The sequence below is a fragment of the Gobius niger genome (genome assembly GCF_951799975.1).
Source record: "Gobius niger genome assembly, contig: SCAFFOLD_78, whole genome shotgun sequence".
Lineage (NCBI taxonomy): Eukaryota > Metazoa > Chordata > Actinopteri > Gobiiformes > Gobiidae > Gobius > Gobius niger.
This window is the reverse complement of record NW_027639273.1, coordinates 37327-59004: the sequence shown is the minus strand read 5'-3', so window position 1 is coordinate 59004 and position 21678 is coordinate 37327. Positions and strand designations below refer to the sequence as shown.

General features: G+C 41.8%; 1 protein-coding gene across 1 annotated transcript in view; it reads left to right on the top strand.

Moving 5' to 3' along the window:
* Nucleotides 1–443: 443 nt before the first annotated feature.
* The window catches only part of LOC306982651 (molybdenum cofactor sulfurase-like), a gene marked incomplete at its 3' end in the record, with an annotated part of 47656 nt that continues 26421 nt past the window's right edge, over nt 444–21678 (top strand). The window contains exons 1-6 of the mRNA XM_079583120.1: nt 444–834; nt 952–1041; nt 6465–6531; nt 8959–9612; nt 15660–15736; nt 15806–16005. Coding sequence (XP_079439246.1) covers nt 702–834; nt 952–1041; nt 6465–6531; nt 8959–9612; nt 15660–15736; nt 15806–16005 — 1221 coding nt within the window. The 5' untranslated portion in view covers nt 444–701. The remainder of the gene's footprint in view (nt 835–951; nt 1042–6464; nt 6532–8958; nt 9613–15659; nt 15737–15805; nt 16006–21678) is intronic.

Here is a 21678-nt window from a genome sequence, read left to right as displayed (position 1 = left end):
AGTAAAAAGACTAAGACTAAAACTAAACTAAAATATGTTGTCAAAATTAACACAAAGCTGTGATTGATAATTATCAAGACACCACAGTGTTTCCTTCACTCTGCGAAAGGAGTGAAACAGCGCCCCCAATTTGACGCTGGTGGCCAAACAGTGTACTGCATCCACATTTACCATCGAGAATGAATGGGAAGAGTTCGTTTTAACCACATGCTGGGCCTTAAATAAAACTGTCCATGTTAGTTACACATACTCACGTACTTGTACTGAAGTAACTGTACTTTACCAGTAGTTTTCTCATACAGTTACTTCTACTTGAGTCATACTAAATGAAGTATCTGTTTCTTACTTGAGTAAAAGTGTCTCGTTTCCTGATGTTCGTGAACGCGGCTCCAGCCTGATGCCTTGTGCTAACTGTTAGCTGCTGTAAAGTTAAGTTTCTGTAAGATTCTCCACAGAGGGGGGGTCATGGCCCCCCCTGGCCTCTGTCCCGTGGTTATGACGCGGTCATCGTGTCGCTGAGGTCACTTTTCACCTCCTCCTCTTTGTTTTGTCCAGTTTTCCACAGTTTCAGCTCCGCTTTAGCCGCGGAGCTAACGCGAACCGGACGCGTGAGAGTGGACTTTAGACCTGGGGGGTGTCCGGGAGTGAAACCTCTGACAGCGCCAGCAGCAGCTCCTCTGTGCTCCTCAGAACCCCCTCAGATGGACCTCCAGATGGACTTCCAGACGCTCTGCTCTCAGGACTTCTACGCGCGGGTGTCGGAGCGGAGCGGCTGCGGAGCGGAGCGCGGCGTTCCGGAGGCGGAGGCGCGGCGGGAGTTCAGGCGCTGCGGAGGTGAAGGGTCAGGCGTGAGAGGAGCGGGGGGTCACGGGGGGGGCGCGGGGGCTCCTGGGGGGTCACGGGGCTCCGGGTCACTCTGGGTCACGGTCTGAGTCTGTGTTTGTGAAACAGGAGTCACGTACTTGGATCACGCCGCGGCCACGCTGTTCCCGGAGTCTGCGCTGAGGAACTACTGTGAGGACGTCAGTGCCAACCTGTACGGTGAGGAGGCACCAGCTTAATAATAATAATAATCATAATAATAATGTATTATTATCATTATTATAAACCAGTGTTAATTTTGACAACATATTTTATTTTAGTCTTAGTCTTTTGACTAAAATGTAATTTAATTTTAGTCAAGATTTAGTAAAAAAAAAAAACTTTTCAATTTTAGTCTAGTTTTAGTCGACTAAAACTGCATGTCAATTTTTTTGCATTTATAATATTCATTATAATCATGTTTAGTATCACTTTTTAGGTTCGTTTTTTCAGACACTAAGGTTAGAGAAAAACCGAACCTAAAAAGTGATACTAGAACACAAGCAGACACAATGAACGTTACGAAGTTTAATCATGTTTAATGTTGTTCCTCTGCTTCATGTTTCTGCTCCACATGAACAAAGCTCAGAGCTGATCCTTTAAACATGATCTGAGGCTCTTTCAGACGCTCAATACAAGTTTGGATGATTTTAGTCTCTCCTTTTCAGTTTTATTTAGTCTGATTTTAGTCGACTCAAATATCACTTTGACTAAAATTAAGACTAAATATTTTAGTCGACGACATTAACACTGTTATAAACTACTGCTGAGACTGCGGCCCCCGCGACCCAGTCCCCCAGATAAAGCGGAAAAAATAGATGGATGAACTACTGTGAGGACGTCAGTGCTAACCTGTACAGTGAGGAAACATGAGCTCAATGACGGGCGATTTAAGGATACCTTTTCCCCTTTATCTATCTATCTATCTATCTATCTATCTATCTATCTATCTATCTATCTATCTATCTATCTTTCTTTCTTTCTTTCTTTCTTTCTTTCTTTCTTTCTTTCTTTCTTTCTTTCTTTCTTTCTTTCTTTCTTTCTTTCTTTCTTTCTTTCTTTTTTCCTTCCTTCCTTCCTTCCTTCCTTCTTTCCTTCTTTCCTTCTTGGTCATGTTTTTACTAATATTTTTCTACTTTTACACATTCATGATTATTATTATTCATTTTTTTCCCATTTTTTTTTCAAAATTTCTGCCACAATTTCTCCTTTTTTTGTGATCTTTTGTTTTTTTTATTGAAGTGTTACATTGCATTGGCATTTTGCACTTTTTTGCATGCGTTACACTTTCATTTTACACCCTCTTTGTTTCCCACGTCCCCATTTCCCTTGTGTTGGGCAGAGAAACTCAACAATGCGTAAAAAGCCGTCCCCAAAAATGAACGTCCCTTTTTTTTTTTCAAAGAATAATTTTTCCTACGTTATCCCAGTTTATTTATAATTTCCCTGTTTTTCCCCTCATTTTTGCAGTTTTTTCTGTACTAATGTTTTCCCTATTCCTCCCCATGTGTTTCCTCATTTTTTTTCTAAATGTTTTCCTTATTTTCTCCACATTTTCTCCCATTCTTCCACATCTTGGATCCTCTGCTCCTGTTCTGAAGTGTTATATCTGATGTGAGACTAAACCGTCCTGAGGAAGATGGAGCCCTGTGACTGTCAGGCGCTCAGGAGAGGGAGGGGGGTCATGTGACCTGACGGCGCCGCTCGGCCTCACATGTTCTCGCTCCGTGACCAACTGACATTTCTCTGATTTTCTCCTAAACGTCTCGTCATGTTTTACTCAAAGATCTGTTTTCAGCTCGTCCTCCACATTTGAAAAGATCGAAAACAGCTCCATCCGTCTCCTTCTCCAAACCGCCGAGGACAAAGCTCTGGTGTCAGGAAGTTCACGTCCTACTGGTGTCCACAGAACAGAGCTCCACAGTCCCGCCCCTGCAGTCCTGTGGCTCCGGAAGCAAAAAATCCCTGTCTACACGACCGTTGATTTTCCAAAAATTCAAATATTAAGAGTTTAACGTCACCGCAAAAGCTCAATCAATCAATCAATCAATCAATCAATCAAAACAACTTTCTTCATCCCAATGGGCAGTTCTGTTCACTGCTCTCTGGTCATAAAAAACAGTAAATGGAAACACATACGAGCACATACAGACGTCCTGAACTGTAAGAGCATCAGAACACAAGAGGACCAGGAAAAAAAGAACAGGATAAACTCTGCCTTCCTCGATGTTGTCATTTAAGTTTCTGACAACTAGGGCTGTGCAATTAATCGAAATTCGATTGCGATTTCGATTACAACAGTAAACAATTACAAAATTAGCATAATCGCAAAAAATCGATTATAATATTTTTTTTCTAATTTTTTAATTTTTTTACATTTTTATTTTTTTACATTTTTTTTTCTAATTTTTAATTTTTTAATTTTTGTCCTTTTTTTTATGGGTTTTTGTCTTTTTTTGCTGGATTTTTGTCACTTTTTTGATGGATTTTTGTCACTTTTTTGATGGATTTTTGTCACTTTTTTGCTGGATTTTTGTCACTTTTTTGATGGATTTGTGTCATTTTTTTGATGGATTTTTGTCACTTTTTTGATGGATTTGTGTCATTTTTTTGATGGATTTTTGTCACTTTTTTGATGGATTTGTGTCATTTTTTTGCTGGATTTTTGTCACTTTTTTGATGGATTTTTGTCACTTTTTTGATGGGTTTTTGTCTTTTTTTGATGGATTTTTGTCACTTTTTTGATGGATTTTTGTCACTTTTTTGATGGATTTTTGTCACTTTTTTGATGGATTTTTGTCACTTTTTTGATGGATTTTTGTCACTTTTTTGATGGATTTTTGTCACTTTTTTGATGGATTTTTGTCACTTTTTTGATGGGTTTTTGTCACTTTTTTGATGGATTTTTGTCACTTTTTTGATGGATTTTTGTCACTTTTTTGATGGATTTGTGTCATTTTTTTGATGGGTTTTTGTCACTTTTTTGATGGATTTTTGTCACTTTTTTGATGGATTTTTGTCACTTTTTTGATGGATTTGTGTCATTTTTTTGATGGATTTTTGTCACTTTTTTGCTGGATTTTTGTCACTTTTTTGATGGATTTGTGTCATTTTTTTGCTGGATTTTTGTCACTTTTTTGATGGATTTTTGTCACTTTTTTGCTGGATTTTTGTCACTTTTTTGATGGGTTTTTGTCACTTTTTTGATGGGTTTTTGTCACTTTTTTGATGGATTTTTGTCACTTTTTTGATGGATTTGTGTCATTTTTTTGATGGATTTTTGTCACTTTTTTGCTGGATTTTTGTCACTTTTTTGATGGATTTGTGTCATTTTTTTGCTGGATTTTTGTCACTTTTTTGCTGGATTTTTGTCACTTTTTTGCTGGATTTTTGTCACTTTTTTGATGGATTTTTGTCACTTTTTTGATGGGTTTTTGTCTTTTTTTGATGGATTTTTGTCACTTTTTTGATGGATTTTTGTCACTTTTTTGATGGATTTTTGTCACTTTTTTGATGGATTTTTGTCACTTTTTTGATGGATTTGTGTCATTTTTTTGATGGATTTTTGTCACTTTTTTGATGGGTTTTTGTCTTTTTTTGATGGATTTTTGTCACTTTTTTGATGGATTTTTGTCACTTTTTTGATGGATTTTTGTCACTTTTTTGATGGATTTTTGTCACTTTTTTGATGGATTTGTGTCATTTTTTTGATGGATTTTTGTCACTTTTTTGATGGATTTTTGTCACTTTTTTGATGGGTTTTTGTCACTTTTTTGATGGATTTTTGTCACTTTTTTGATGGATTTTTGTCACTTTTTTGATGGATTTGTGTCATTTTTTTGATGGATTTTTGTCACTTTTTTGCTGGATTTTTGTCACTTTTTTGATGGATTTGTGTCATTTTTTTGCTGGATTTTTGTCACTTTTTTGATGGATTTTTGTCACTTTTTTGCTGGATTTTTGTCACTTTTTTGATGGATTTTTGTCACTTTTTTGATGGATTTTTGTCACTTTTTTGATGGATTTTTGTCACTTTTTTGATGGATTTTTGTCACTTTTTTGATGGATTTGTGTCATTTTTTTGATGGATTTTTGTCACTTTTTTGATGGATTTTTGTCACTTTTTTGATGGATTTGTGTCATTTTTTTGATGGATTTGTGTCATTTTTTTGATGGATTTTTGTCACTTTTTTGATGGATTTGTGTCATTTTTTTGATGGATTTTTGTCACTTTTTTGATGGATTTTTGTCACTTTTTTGATGGATTTTTGTCACTTTTTTGATGGATTTGTGTCATTTTTTTGATGGATTTTTGTCACTTTTTTGATGGATTTTTGTCACTTTTTTGATGGATTTTTGTCAACAAATAATCGTTTGAATAATCGTGATTTCAATTATGACAAAAATAATCGTGATTATTATTTTTTCAATAATCGAGCAGCCCTACTGACAGCAGTCGGAATGAAGGACTTTGAATAGCGTTTCTTTTCTGTTGGGGGACGACATATCGGCCCCCGGAGCCATCAGAGCAAAGTGCGACCGCAAGACATGGTTTTGTTGACCCAAAATCGATGGAGTCTTTTGGACGACTCTTTTCTTCCAGACTGAGGCGAGGTCTTCAAAACGCACACCAGGAATCTGACCCCACACTTTGACAATGTGGTTCAGACGGTTCTTGTTTTCCACAGACCGGCGTCAAACCAGCAAATAAAAGAAAAGGTTAAGACACTTTCAATAAAACAATGATAAAAGTTACTTAAAGTATTTGCTGATGCATTAAAAGAGTTCAGTTTCCTCGTCAGGTGAACTCGCTGCTGTCCACGTTTCACACTTTGCTCTGTGTTTTTATCAAATCGTAGAGAGGAATCAAAAACAGTCCCCAAGTCCTTAAAAGAGTCGACCTTTTCCACCTCCTCCCCCGTGGATGAAGCTCGGTTTGGGGCGCTCTGGATTCCTCCTAAAGTCAACTATGGAGCAATTCATGACCATAAAATGTTCATTTCAATCCAAAAAGAAGACTTGATGTTGAAGAAAAGGCAAAGGTACAAGGCTGTGACATCATTCACTTCCTGACTATAGAAACTCCGTATCCCAGGAGCCATTGCGACATCGCGCCCGCTGGTCAAGGCAACCAGGTTTTCAGCAAACACGGCCAGTTTCTGTTACTTTCAGACAAAAGTTCTATATTATTTCACTGTTAAACAATCTGAATCTGCTAATGGAATAAACATGATGGTGGTTCGTTTAATTGGACATTTTTCTGACGTTTTTCTTCCTCTCAGTGTTAGATCTGGATAAAATGTCCACTCTCGGCCTGCATTATGTTGGAATACATTGTTTATAATATGTCGTCTACATTACAATAAATAAACACGTGTGGGAACGTGAAGCTCCACCAATCAAAAGCCTGGTAGTAGATCATGGGTCCAACAGGTTCATGATCTGTGACCTGAGGTTCCTCTGTCGTTCATCTCGTCCAGACTCTGAGCCTTTACCTCGCTCGTCTGCAGCTAAAGGTGTTAATGTGGTTAATGTGGTTAATGTGGTTAATGTGGTTAATGTGGTGTTAATGTGGTGTTAATGGTGTTAATGTGTCTCCACAGGAAACCCCCACAGCCACAGCCCGAGCAGCCGCCTGACACACGACAGTCTGGAGCGAGTGAGACTCAGGTGACGAGGCTGAACCTTCACACGAGGAGCTCCTCCTCTTTTCCTCCTCTTTTCCTCCTCTTTTCCTCCTCTTTTCCTCCTCTTTTCCTCCTCTTTACCTCCTCTTTTCCTCCTCATTTCCTCCTCTTTTCCTCCTCTTTTCCTCCTCATTTCCTCCTCTTTTCCTCCTCATTTCCTCCTCTTTTCCTCCTCATTTCCTCCTCTTTTCCTCCTCTCTTCCTCCTCTTTTCCTCCTCATTTCCTCCTCTTTTCCTCCTCATTTCCTCCTCTTTTCCTCCTCATTTCCTCCTCATTTCCTCCTCAGTTCCTCCTGGTTTCCCCCAGGTTTCCTCCAGGTTTCCTCCTCTTTTCCTCCTCTTTTCCTCCAGGTTTCCTCCAGGTTTCCTCCAGGTTTCCTCCTCTTTTCCTCCTCTTTTCCTCCAGGTTTCCTCCAGGTTTCCTCCAGGTTTCCTCCAGGTTTCCTCCTCTTTTCCTCCTCTTTTCCCCCAGGTTTCCCCCAGGTTTCCTCCAGGTTTCCTCCAGCTTTCCCCCAGGTTTCCCCCAGGTTTCCCCCAGGTTTCCTCCAGGTTTCCTCCAGGTTTCCTCCTGGTTTCCTCCAGGTTTCCCCCAGGTTTCCCACAAGGTTTCCTCAAGGTTTCCTCCAGGTTTCCTCCTCTTTACCTCCTGGTTTCCTCCAGGTTTCCTCCTGGTTTCCTCCAGGTTTCCTCCAGGTTTCCTCCTCTTTACCTCCTGGTTTCCTCCTGGTTTCCTCCTGGTTTCCTCCAGGTTTCCTCCAGGTTTCCTCCTCTTTACCTCCTGGTTTCCTCCTGGTTTCCTCCAGGTTTCCTCCAGGTTTCCTCCTCTTTACCTCCTGGTTTCCTCCTGGTTTCCTCCAGGTTTCCTCCTGGTTTCCTCCAGGTTTCCCCCAGGTTTCCTCCAGGTTTCCTCCTCTTTTCCTCCTGGTTTCCTCCTCTTTTCCTCCTGGTTTCCTCCTCTTTTCCTCCAGGTTTCCTCCTGGTTTCCTCCTGGTTTCCTCCTGGTTTCCCCCTGGTTTCCTCCAGGTTTCCTCCAGGTTTCCTCCTGGTTTCCTCCTGGTTTCCTCCTGGTTTCCTCCTGGTTTCCTCCTGGTTTCCCCTGGTTTCCTCCAGGTTTCCTCCTGGTTTCCTCCTGGTTTCCTCCAGGTTTCCTCCTGGTTTCCTCCTGGTTTCCCCTGGTTTCCTCCAGGTTTCCTCCTGGTTTCCTCCAGGTTTCCTCCTGGTTTCCTCCAGGTTTCCTCCTGGTTTCCTCCTGGTTTCCTCCTGGTTTCCCCTGGTTTCCTCCAGGTTTCCTCCTGGTTTCCTCCAGGTTTCCCCCAGGTTTCCTCCAGGTTTCCTCCAGGTTTCCTCCTGGTTTCCTCCTGGTTTCCTCCTGGTTTCCTCCAGGTTTCCTCCTGGTTTCCTCCTGGTTTCCCCCTGGTTTCCCCCTGGTTTCCTCCAGGTTTCCTCCAGGTTTCCTCCTGGTTTCCTCCTCTTTTCCTCCAGGTTTCCTCCTGGTTTCCTCCTGGTTTCCTCCTGGTTTCCTCCTGGTTTCCTCCTCTTTTCCTCCAGGTTTCCTCCTGGTTTCCTCCTGGTTTCCTCCTGGTTTCCTCCAGGTTTCCTCCTGGTTTCCTCCAGGTTTCCTCCTGGTTTCCTCCAGGTTTCCTCCAGGTTTCCTCCTGGTTTCCTCCAGGTTTCCTCCAGGTTTCCTCCTGGTTTCCTCCAGGTTTCCTCCTGGTTTCCTCCAGGTTTCCTCCTGGTTTCCTCCAGGTTTCCTCCAGGTTTCCTCCAGGTTTCCTCCTGGTTTCCTCCAGGTTTCCTCCAGGTTTCCTCCTGGTTTCCTCCAGGTTTCCTCCTGGTTTCCTCCTCTTTTCCTCCAGGTTTCCTCCTGGTTTCCTCCTGGTTTCCTCCTGGTTTCCTCCAGGTTTCCCCCTGGTTTCCTCCAGGTTTCCTCCAGGTTTCCTCCTCGTTTCCTCCTCGTCTCCTCCTCGTCTCCCCCTCGTCTCCTCCTCGTCTCCCCCTCGTCTCCTCCTCGTCTCCTCCTCGTCTCCTCCTCTTTTCCTCCCCCTCTCCTCCTCGTCTCCTCCTCGTCTCCTCCTCTTTTCCTCCCCCTCTCCTCCTCGTCTCCTCCTCGTCTCCTCCTCTTTTCCTCCCCCTCTCCTCCTCGTCTCCCCCTCGTCTCCCCCTCGTCTCCTCCCCCTCTCCTCCCCCTCTCCTCCTCACCTCCGCCTCTCGTCCTCGTCTCCTCCTCGTCTCCCCCTCGTCTCCTCCCCCTCTCCTCCTCGTCTCCTCCTCGTCTCCCCCTCGTCTCCTCCCCCTCTCCTCCTCGTCTCCTCCTCGTCTCCTCCTCGTCTCCTCCTCGTCTCCCCCTCGTCTCCTCCCCCTCTCCTCCCCCTCTCCTCCTCGCCTCCTCACCTCCGCCTCTCGTCCTCAGGATCCTGCAGTTCTTCGACGCTGACCCGGACCAGTACTCGGTGGTCTTCACCTCGGGCTGCACGGCGGCGCTCCGGCTGGTGGCCGAGACCTTCCCGTGGCGCCCGGGCAGCGTGTTCGGGTACCTCACGGACAGCCACACCTCGGTGGTCGGCATGCGGGGGCTGACCTCCGCCCTGGGCGCCGCCTCGCTGCCCGTCGCTCCCGAGGACTTCACGGACGAGGAGGACGAGGAGGACGAGGACGAGAAGGACCACGAGGACCACGAGGACCACGAGGGCCACGAGGAGACGCCGCACCTCTTCTCCTTCCCGGCGCAGAGTAACTTCTCCGGGAGGAAGTACCCGCTGAGCCGCGTGACGGGCGTCAGGGCGCGGCGCCTGTACCCGGCCTCCGCCCACAGGGGGCGCTGGAGGGTCCTGCTGGACGCCGCCTCCTTCGTGTGCACCTCCCCGCTCAGTCTGAGGCGCTGCCCGGCCGACTTCGTCCCCGTGTCCTTCTATAAGCTGCTGGGCTTCCCCACGGGCCTGGGCGCGCTCCTCGTGCGCCTCGACGCCGCCTCAGCGCTAAAGAAGAGGTTCTTCGGAGGCGGGACGGCGGCCGCGTACCTCGCAGGGGAGGATTACTATGTGGAGGCGAGGAGCACGTCCGACAGGTAAGGGAGGCGCAACTGGTACATCCACTCACCGGGAAGCACAGAGACAAGGAGCGAGAGGCTCAGGCATCCTCACGAGGTTAAACGAGGTTAAACGAGGTTAAACGAGGTTAAACGAGGAGAGAGAGGCTCAGGCATCCTCACGAGGTTAAACGAGGTTAAACGAGGAGCGAGAGGCTCACACATCCTCACGAGGTTAAACGAGGTTAAACGAGGAGCGAGAGGCTCACACATCCTCACGAGGTTAAACGAGGTTAAACGAGGTTAAACGAGGAGCGAGAGGCTCAGGCATCCTCACGAGGTTAAACGAGGTTAAACGAGGAGCGAGAGGCTCACACATCCTCACGAGGTTAAACGAGGTTAAACGAGGAGCGAGAGGCTCACACATCCTCACGAGGTTAAACGAGGTTAAACGAGGTTAAACGAGGAGCGAGAGGCTCAGGCATCCTCACGAGGTTAAACGAGGTTAAACGAGGAGCGAGAGGCTCAGGCATCCTCACGAGGTTAAACGAGGAGCGAGAGGCTCAGACATCCTCACGAGGTTAAACGAGGTTAAACGAGGAGCGAGAGGCTCAGGCATCCTCACGAGGTTAAACGAGGTTAAACGAGGAGCGAGAGGCTCAGGCATCCTCACGAGGTTAAACGAGGTTAAACGAGGAGCGAGAGGCTCAGGCATCCTCACGAGGTTAAACGAGGAGCGAGAGGCTCAGACATCCTCACGAGGTTAAACGAGGTTAAACGAGGAGCGAGAGGCTCAGACATCCTCACGAGGTTAAACGAGGTTAAACGAGGTTAAAAGAGGAGCGAGAGACTCAGACATCCTCACGAGGTTAAACGAGGAGCGAGAGGCTCAGATATCCTCACGAGGTTAAACGAGGTTAAACGAGGAGCGAGAAGCTCAGGCATCCTCACGAGGTTAAACGAGGAGCGAGAGGCTCAGGCATCCTCATGAGGTTAAACGAGGTTAAACGAGGAGCGAGAGGCTCAGGCATCCTCACGAGGTTAAACGAGGTTAAACGAGGAGCGAGAGGCTCAGGCATCCTCACGAGGTTAAACGAGGTTAAACGAGGAGCGAGAGGCTCAGGCATCCTCACGAGGTTAAACGAGGAGCGAGAGGCTCAGACATCCTCACGAGGTTAAACGAGGTTAAACGAGGAGCGAGAGGCTCAGACATCCTCACGAGGTTAAACGAGGTTAAACGAGGTTAAAAGAGGAGCGAGAGACTCAGACATCCTCACGAGGTTAAACGAGGAGCGAGAGGCTCAGGCATCCTCACGAGGTTAAACGAGGTTAAACGAGGAGCGAGAGGCTCAGGCATCCTCACGAGGTTAAACGAGGAGCGAGAGGCTCAGACATCCTCACGAGGTTAAACGAGGTTAAACGAGGAGCGAGAGGCTCAGGCATCCTCACGAGGTTAAACGAGGTTAAACGAGGAGCGAGAGGCTCAGGCATCCTCACGAGGTTAAACGAGGTTAAACGAGGAGCGAGAGGCTCAGGCATCCTCACGAGGTTAAACGAGGAGCGAGAGGCTCAGACATCCTCACGAGGTTAAACGAGGTTAAACGAGGAGCGAGAGGCTCAGACATCCTCACGAGGTTAAACGAGGTTAAACGAGGTTAAAAGAGGAGCGAGAGACTCAGACATCCTCACGAGGTTAAACGAGGAGCGAGAGGCTCAGATATCCTCACGAGGTTAAACGAGGTTAAACGAGGAGCGAGAAGCTCAGGCATCCTCACGAGGTTAAACGAGGAGCGAGAGGCTCAGGCATCCTCATGAGGTTAAACGAGGTTAAACGAGGAGCGAGAGGCTCAGGCATCCTCACGAGGTTAAACGAGGTTAAACGAGGAGCGAGAGGCTCAGGCATCCTCACGAGGTTAAACGAGGTTAAACGAGGAGCGAGAGGCTCAGGCATCCTCATGAGGTTAAACGAGGTTAAACGAGGAGCGAGAGGCTCAGGCATCCTCACGAGGTTAAACGAGGTTAAACGAGGAGCGAGAAGCTCAGGCATCCTCACGAGGTTAAACGAGGAGCGAGAGGCTCAGGCATCCTCATGAGGTTAAACGAGGTTAAACGAGGAGCGAGAGGCTCAGGCATCCTCACGAGGTTAAACGAGGTTAAACGAGGTTAAAAGAGGAGCGAGAGACTCAGACATCCTCACGAGGTTAAACGAGGAGCGAGAGGCTCAGACATCCTCACGAGGTTAAACGAGGTTAAAAGAGGAGCGAGAGACTCAGACATCCTCACGAGGTTAAACGAGGTTAAACGAGGAGCGAGAGGCTCAGGCATCCTCACGAGGTTAAACGAGGTTAAACGAGGAGCGAGAAGCTCAGGCATCCTCACGAGGTTAAACGAGGAGCGAGAGGCTCAGGCATCCTCATGAGGTTAAACGAGGTTAAACGAGGAGCGAGAGGCTCAGGCATCCTCACGAGGTTAAACGAGGTTAAACGAGGTTAAAAGAGGAGCGAGAGACTCAGACATCCTCACGAGGTTAAACGAGGAGCGAGAGGCTCAGGCATCCTCACGAGGTTAAACGAGGAGCGAGAGGCTCACACATCCTCACGAGGTTAACCTGAAGTCTGTCAGATATAAAGTGAGGCTCACAAACCCACAGGTTTAACTTCTGCTAAAGTCAGACAGAAAAACTCACATTCGTCCTTGACTTGAATCATTTCACAGAAATATTAAAAACTCCAAAAGTTTCAACAAATCCATAAAGTTGTACAAATGACTGAAATAACTTTACAGATTTAACCCTAACCTGAGTAAGGTTTTGATATTTTAACTGTTATAATATATATCATATTATACAAGAATAAGTTTGAACACTCACCTTACAACAACAACAACAACAACAACAACAACAACAACAACAACAACAACAACAACAACAACAACAACAACAACAACAACAACAACAACAACAACGATCCTGTGTCTGAGTCTCCATAACAAAGTCAGTCATGATGATGCAGTTATTATCACATTATATTATATTATTAGTATTATCATTATTATGAGGCAAGGCAAGTTTATTTGTAGAGCACAATTCATACAGTTCACAGTTGCATAAATACAAGAAAACAAATAGAATCAATAAAAACATCAACATATAATCAATCAATTACAGTAAAAGGCGAGAGTGCAGATAAAATACTTTCAGTTATTTGCATTTTTAAGTCTTGTTTGGATTCGCTCTGTCTTGAGCACTATTTTTTCTTGCTCGTTCACACAAAGTTACCTCTGTTTTTGTTGCTCCTTCTCATCTGGACGTCAACATAAAATTAATCAATTACAGTAAAAGGCGAGAGTGCAGATAAAACACTCTCAGTCATGTGCTCGGGCAAAAAGAACTGTTTTCAGCCTGGATTTGAACATTGTCAGAGTCGAGGCCTGTCTCACATCCTCGTGAAGACTGTTCCAGATTTTAACTATAGCCTCAGCGTGTTTAGTCCTGACTCTGGAACCACCAGGAGGCCCCTCCCCTCCCCGAGATGGTTCATACGGCTCTAACATGTCAGAGCAGAGCTGTTTTAAAGTCTATTCTCTGAGTGACAGGAAGCCAGTGCAGAGACCGGAGCACTGGACTAATATGGTCGTATTACCTGGTTCTTGTCAGGACTCGAGCAGCAGCGTTCTGGATGTTCTGTAAAAAAAAAGAAAAATTGGGGAAAAAGTGAAAAAAAATGGCAAAAATTAGGAGGGGGGAAAAGTGGGGGAAAAATTAGAAAAAAGTGGGAAAATTGGGGAGAAAAGTCCCCAAAAAAAAAAATTGGGGAAAAAATTGGAAACATTTTGGAGAGAAAAAAAATGTAAAAAATAAATAAATTGGGGAATAAAGTGAAATTTTTTGGGACGAAATTTTTTTTTTGAAAAAATTTAAGGGAAAAAAGTGAAAACAAAATGGCAAAACTTAGGGGGGGAAATTGAGAAAAAAGTGGGAAAATTGGCGAGAAAAGACAAAAAAAAATTGGGGGGAAAAAGTGTAAAAAAATTTGAAAGATTTTGGAAAAAAGTGAAATTTTTTGGGGGAAAAAATGGGGGAAAATTTTGGAAAAAAAAATTAAGGGGAAAAAGTGAAAACAAAATGGCAAAAATTGTGGGTAAAAAGTGGGAGAATAAAGTGAAAAAATTTGGGGACATTTTTTGAAAAAAATCTGACAGCTGGTTTAGAGAGGCCAGTGAGCAGCCGGTGCAGTATCTAACCTGCTGGAGACAAACACATGGATAAGTCTCTCTCAGTCTGGTTCTGACACTATTCCTCTGATCTGAATGTTTCTCAGATGGTAAAAATGGCTGATGTTGTTGCTTTGATGTGGCTGTTTAAGTTCAGGTCTGAGTCCATGATCACTCCTGGATTTCTAACCTGATTTTTTGGTTTTAGAGAGAGAGAGAGAGAGAGGTTATTATTATTAGTTTTATCATAATATTATCATAATTATGGGGCGATGAACCTGGTTTAGACTCGGCTTCTGTTTCTGAACAGATAAAGAACTAATGAAATACGATAATGAAACATAAAGAGCTAAAGAAACAGCGGATGATGAATAGTAGAGACAGAAGCAGCTCGTCCTCCCCCCCTCCCCCCCTCCCGCTGCTGCTGCTGTTCGTAAATTCACTTTTTAAGAGAGAAATCCTTCGTCTGCAGAATCCTTCCTTCCCCACAGAGTCTGAACTCTCTCTCTCTCTCCTCTACACTTCATTTCGAGCCTTTCGCTGAAACTAAAGGCGCTTTAACCAGAGCCTGATGTTTCCTACAGTGAGAGTGAGTTTTCCTCAGGTTTGCTCTGGTTCCTGGTAGGTTTTCTGGACTTTCCACTAGGGATGTACCGATCCGAGATTCAGTATCGGTTCTCGGTAGCCGATCAGGCTTTTTTAGAGTATCGGATTGGATCGGATTTGATGACTGGACGGGTCCGATACAAGACGGCCGTGAATCTGCGGTCCTGATTCTGCAGCGGCTCCAGTCTGCAGGTTTATCACAGCACAGCGGTAAACCTGCACATGGAGCCGCTGCAGATCCAGGACCGACAGATTCACGGCCTTCATGCCATCGCTAAGCTAGGACACTGAATTTACTTATTTGATTTGATTTATTCTTATTATTGTGTCTTTCACATAAGTGCTCAGCTCTCGTGGGCTTACAAGACACATTTCAAAACAGAATTAAAACACATGCTTCTGAAATACTTTCTAATTTAACCTCTTAACTCCCGCCTGAACCGAGAGCATTTTCTCCAGTTCAGCTTTACCCAAATGCTGTAGGCCAGTGTGACGCCTCATTTGAAAGCTAAGATCTACAAAACTCATCAAAATAGATCTTTTTCTACATGTCATCAACATTTTTTCCATCTTTTTTTGAGGGGTATTCAACTCATTTTGTAACTTTTTTGTAATGTTTTTTAATCCATTTGTTGTCATTTTTTTTTGTCATTTTTTGTCACATTTTTGTCATTTTTTGGTCAGTTTTCTCACTTTTTTGTCACATCTTCATCATTGTTTTCGTCTCAGTTTTGTTGTTATTTTCTCACCTTTTTTCTAGAAGCTTTTGGATTGGGGTAAAGCCAAACTGGAGAAAATGTGCTCGGTTCAGGCGGGAGTTAAGGGGTTAAAATTCAAAGCTAAAGCCAAAACGTCAGCAAAAAAGTGACAAAAATCCAGCAAAAAAATGATAAAAATCCAGCAAAAAAGTGACAAAAATCCAGCAAAAAAGTGACAAAAATCCAGCAAAAAAGTGACAAAAATCCAGCAAAAAAGTGACAAAAATCCATCAAAAAAAATGACAAAAATCCAGCAAAAAAGTGACAAAAATCCAGCAAACTCTGTTTATGAAAAAAAATACAACTGGTAAAACTGGTAATATCCATAGGCAATAATATATAATGATATACAGTATATTATATAAAAATCTAATAGTACAAAAAGACTGTATCAGATCGGTATCGGCCAGATGAAGTGTCAAAAATATCGGATCGGATCGGGAGCTCAAAAAAGCGGATCGGTGCATCACTACTTTCCACCTGACTCTCTCCTTCCTCCTCCTCCTTCAGGCTGGAGGACGGCACCATCTCCTTCCTGGACGTGATCGCGCTGAACCACAGCTTCGACGCCCTCCACAGACTCACCGGTACGAAGCGTTACCGCGGTCGGTTACCACGGTTACCACGGTAGTTTGGTTAAAGCTTGTGTGTTCCAGGGGGCATGCGGAGCGTCCAGCTGCACACCTTCGCCCTGGCCCGCTACACGTACCTCGCCCTCTCCAGCCTCCGCCACGGCTCCGGGCGCCCGCTGGCCCAGGTCTACGCCCACGGGCGCTTCCGCAGCCCCGCCTCCCAGGGCCCCATCCTGACCTTTAACCTGCTGGACGCGCGGGGGGGCTTCATCGGCTACTCACAGGTACCAGGCTTTACCGTGGGGAACTGGTGATCCGCTGACTCAGGTTTGTCTCTTAACCTCTTAACTCCCACCTCAACAGCCAAACTCTCCAAATCGAAAAGCTTCTACAAAACAGCGATAAAAACGAGAAGAAAATGAGGATGTAAACACGACAACAAACGCTTAAAAGTGAGAAAAATCCAGCAAAAAAAAATACAAAAATCCAGGAAAAAAATGTCAAAAAATCAGCAGAAAAGAAAAAAAAACTGCATAAAAATGACAAAAATCCAGAAAAAATGTGACAAAAATCCAGCAAAAAAGTGACAAAAATCCAGCATAAAAGTGACAAAAATCCAGCAAAAAAAGGACAAAAATCCAGCAAAAAAGTGACAAAAATCCAGCAAAAAAAGGACAAAAATCCAGAAAAAATGTGACAAAAATCCAGCTAAAAAATGATAAAAATCCAGCAAAATGTGACAAAAATCCAGCAAAAAAGTGACAAAAATCCAGCAAAAAAAGGACAAAAATCCAGCAAAAAAGTGACAAAAATCCAGCAAAAAAGTGACAAAAATCCAGCAAAAAAAGGACAAAAATCCAGAAAAAATGTGACAAAAATCCAGCTAAAAAATGATAAAAATCCAGCAAAATGTGACAAAAATCCAGCAAAAAAGTGACAAAAATCCAGCAAAAAAAGGACAAAAATCCAGCAAAAAAGTGACAAAAATCCAGCAAAAAAGTGACAAAAATCCAGCAAAAAAGACAAAAATCCAGCAAAAAAGTGACAAAAATCCAGCAAAAAAGTGACAAAAATCCGCCTCCCAGGGCCCCATCCTGACCTTTAACCTGCTGGACGCGCAGGGGGGCTTCATCGGCTACTCACAGGTACGAGGCTTTACCGCGGTGAACTGGTGATCCGCTGACTCAGGTTTGTCTCTGTTTCTTAACCTCTTAACTCCCACCTCAACATCCAAACTCTCCAAATCGAAAAGCTTCAAAACAGCGATAAAAACGGGAAGAAAATGAGGATGTAAACACAACAAAAAACGCTTAAAAGTGAGAAAAATCCAGCAAAAAAGACAAAAAAAAAAGAGCAAAAAAATGATAAAAATCCAGGAAAAAGTGACAAAAAATCAGGAAAAAAGTGACGAAAATCCAGCAAAAAAAAATACAAAAATCCAGGGAAAAAATGTCAAAAAATCAGCAGAAAAGAAAAAAAAACTGCAAAAAAGTGACAAAAATCCAGCAAAAAAGAAAAAAAAAAAACTGCAAAAAAGTGACAAAAATCCAGAAAAAAGTGACAAAAAATCAGTAGAAAAAAGACAAAAATCCAGCAAAAAAGAAAAAAAAAAAATTAGCAAAAAATACAAAAATCCAGGAAAAAATTGTCAAAAAATCAGCAGAAAATAAAAAAAAACTGCAAAAAAAGTGACAAAAATCCGCCTCCCAGGGCCCCATCCTGACCTTTAACCTGCTGGACGCGCAGGGGGGCTTCATCGGCTACTCACAGGTACCAGGCTTTACCGCGGTGAACTGGTGATCCGCTGACTCAGGGTTGTCTCCGTTTCTTAACCTCTTAACTCCCACCTCAACATCCAAACTCTCCAAATCAAAAAGCTTCAAAACAGCGATAAAAACGAGAAGAAAATGAGGAGGTAAACACGAGAAAAAACGCTTAAAAGTGAGAAAAATCCAGCAAAAAAGACAAAAAAAAGTCAGCAAAAAAATGATAAAAATCAGGAAAAAATGACAAAAAATCAGGAAAAAAGTGACAAAAATCCAGCAAAAAAAAATACAAAAATCCAGGGAAAAAATGTCAAAAAATCAGCAGAAAAGAAAAAAAAAACTGCAAAAAAAATGACAAAAATCCAGCAAAAAAGTGACAAAAATCCAGCAAAAAAGTGACAAAAATTCAGCAAAAAAGTGACAAAAAATCAGTAGAATAAAGACAAAAATCCAGCAAAAAAGAAAAAAAAAAACTGCAAAAAAGTGACAAAAATCCAGAAAAAAAGTGACAAAAATCCAGGAAAAAAAAAGACAAAAATCCAGCAAAAAAGACAAAAAAAAATTAGCAAAAAAATGACAAAAATCCAGGAAAAAATGACAAAAAATCTGGAAAAAAATGACAAAAATCCAGCAAAAAAAATACAAAAATCCAGGGAAAAAATGTCAAAAAATCAGCAGAAAATAAAAAAAAAACTGCAAAAAAAGTGACAAAAATCCGCCTCCCAGGGCCCCATCCTGACCTTTAACCTGCTGGACGCGCAGGGGGGCTTCATCGGCTACTCACAGGTACCAGGCTTTACCGTGGTGAACTGGTGATCCGCTGACTCAGGTTTGTCTCTTAACCTCTTAACTCCCACCTCAACAGCCAAACTCTCCAAATCCAAAAGCTTCTACAAAACAGCGATAAAAACGAGAAGAAAATGAGGATGTAAACACGACAAAAAACGCTTAAAAGTGAGAAAAATCCAGCAAAAAAGACAAAAAAAAAAGAGCAAAAAAATGATAAAAATCCAGGAAAAAATGACGAAAAATCAGGAAAAAAGTGACAAAAATCCAGCAAAAAAATACAAAAATCCAGCAAAAAAACGATAAAAATCCAGCAAAAAAATACAAAAAATCCAGGAAAAAAATACAAAAATCCAGAAAAAAAAATACAAAAATCCAGCAGAAAAAAAACAAAAATCCAGAAAAAAATACAAAAATCCAGCAAAAAAATACAAAAATCCAGAAAAAAAACGATAAAAATCCAGCAAAAACAAAAAAAAAATCCAGGAAAAAAAATGTCAAAAATCCAGCAAAAAAAATACAAAAATCCAGCAAAAAAAAAACAAAAATCCAGAAAAAAAATACAAAAATCCAGCAAAAAAATACAAAAATCCAGCAAAAAAACGATAAAAATCCAGCAAAAAAATACAAAAATCCAGGAAAAAAAATGACAAAAATCCAGAAAAAAAAATACAAAAATCCAGAAAAAAATATACAAAAATCCAGGAAAAAAAATGACAAAAATCCAGCAAAAAAGACAAAAGAAATAGCAAAAAAACGATAAAAATCCAGCAAAAAAAATACAAAAATCCAGCAAAAAAAATACAAAAACCCAGCAAAAAAAATACAAAAATCCAGCAAAAAAACGATAAAAATCCAGCAAAAAAAATACAAAAATCCAGGAAAAAAAATGACAAAAATCCAGAAAAAAAAATACAAAAATCCAGAAAAAAATATACAAAAATCCAGGAAAAAAAACGATAAAAATCCAGCAAAAAAAATACAAAAATCCAGCAAAAAAACGATAAAAATCCAGCAAAAAAAATACAAAAATCCAGCAAAAAAACGATAAAAATCCAGCAAAAAAAATACAAAAATCCAGGAAAAAAAATGACAAAAATCCAGAAAAAAAAATACAAAAATCCAGAAAAAAATATACAAAAATCCAGGAAAAAAAATGACAAAAATCCAGCAAAAAAGACAAAAGAAATAGCAAAAAAACGATAAAAATCCAGCAAAAAAAATACAAAAATCCAGCAAAAAAAAATACAAAAATCCAGCAAAAAGACAAAAAATCCAATAAAAAAGTGACAAAAGAGCAACAAAAAAGTAATAAAGTGACACAATAAGTGACAAAAACACATGAGGGAAATAAAAAGTGGCGACAATGGCAAAGAGGAGAGAATGCGTTTGCTTTTGGCGGGTGGTCAGAGGTTAAACCACATCAGCTCAGTTTCCGTTGGCTCTGAGGCTCCTCCTCCGTCTGAACTTTCCCTCAGAGCCGCCATGTTGGTCCGGCGTCACCGCGACAACTCAGAGGTTCTTAAAGAGACAGAGGCCTATTTCAAGACATTCACTACAGCCATTTTGAGAGAGACATTTTATACAAGGCAGTTATTCTAATTTACTGCATTTACAGACCAACAGGTTTGTCATCATTGTAGTGTGATATAGACTGGTGCTATGGGGCTGACAAAAGCAGAACACCCCCTCTTTAAAGCAGAACACCCCCTCTTTAAAACTTTAGTCAACATTTTCGCCTAAACCAGTTTAACAATTACATTTAGGCTATTAGTGTATTATCATTATCAACACTTAAATATCATTAAAATCACCAAAAGAAGATAAAGCTTCTCCACAACTGGGACAAAATGAGCTGTTGTACATTTAGAAAGTGCTCGGTTCTGCTGTGACTGGACCGTCCTCCTGAACCGCGTGAGGAACATCTGCTGAGGCTTTAGCAGACGCCACGAGGCTCTGGATGGTTCTGTGCATGTGGAGCAGGTTTGTGTTTTCTTACCTCTAATAACATGAGGTGAGTCATGGCTCGGGCGCTGATTCAGTCTCCTCATCACAGCTGTTGCTTTCTATGTTCAATCTGATCTTACATCAGTGAAACGTTCCGCTCCTTCCTTCGTTTGCTACATTCATTTGATTATATTTAGCACCATCTTTTGACTAAAGTTTTTAGCTCATGTATAATGGAGTACGAAGGCCTGTGCTTTCCTTTTCCCTCCAGTCGGCGCCGCGGCTCAGTATCACTTTCTAAATTTCCTCATAATTGATGTAACAACTGAACACAACCAGGCTGAAGTACAGCGGTTTCTCCACAGAAGTTTGTACAAACAATAATGATGGATAATATGTCAGGGCCCGGACGCCCTTTAACCCCTTAACCCCCACCTGAACAGAACACATTTTCTCCAGTTTGGCTTTACCCCAATCCAAAAGCTTCTGGAAAAAAGGTGAGAAAATGGCGACAAAACTGAGACAAAAACAATGATGGAAATGTGACAAAAAATTGATGAAAAAGTGGCAAATATGTCACAAGAAATTGACAAAAATGTGATAAAAATGTGACAAAAAATGACAAAAAATTTACGAAAAAATGACAAAAAAATGACAAAAAAATGACAAAAAAATGACAAAAAAATGACAAAAAAATGACAAAAATGTGACAAAAAAATTGACAAAAATGTGACAAAAAATGACAAAAAAAATTGATAAAAAATTTACAAAAAATTTGTCAATTTTTTTGTTGAATCCCCAACAAAAAAATGATGGAAAAAAAATCTGAAGTGAAGTGTGAAGTAATTATAAACTTAACCGCCAAAACCAAATGCATTCTCTCCTCTTTGCCATTGTCGTCACTTTTTATTTCCCTTATGTGTTTTTGTCACTTTTTATGACTTTTTGTCTTTTTTTTGCTGGATTTTTTTTTTTCATTTTTTTTGCTGGATTTTTGTCTTTTTTTCTGCTGGATTTTTGTCATTTTTTTGCTGGATTTTTGTCATTTTTTTGCTGGATTTTTGTCATTTTTTGCTGGATTTTTGTCATTTTTTGCTGGATTTTTGTCTTTTTTTCTGCTGGATTTTTGTCACTTTTTTGATGGATTTTTGTCATTTTTTGCTGGATTTTAGTCTTTTTTTTGCTGGATTATTGTCATTTTTTTGCTGGATTTTTGTCTTTTTTTGCTGCTCTTTTGTCACCTTTTTGTTGAGTTTTTGTCATTTTTGTCGCTTTTTTAGGTCACTTTATAGTCTTTTTTTGTTGTGTTTACATCCTCATTTTCTTCTTTTCTTTGTTCTCGCTGTTTTGAAGAAGCTTTTAGATTTGGAGAACAGGAGAAAACATGTTCAGGTGGGAGTTAAGAGGTTAATAAAATGAATCGGGGTTATTGTTGGCTGGCGTGTGTTGCAAATGAAA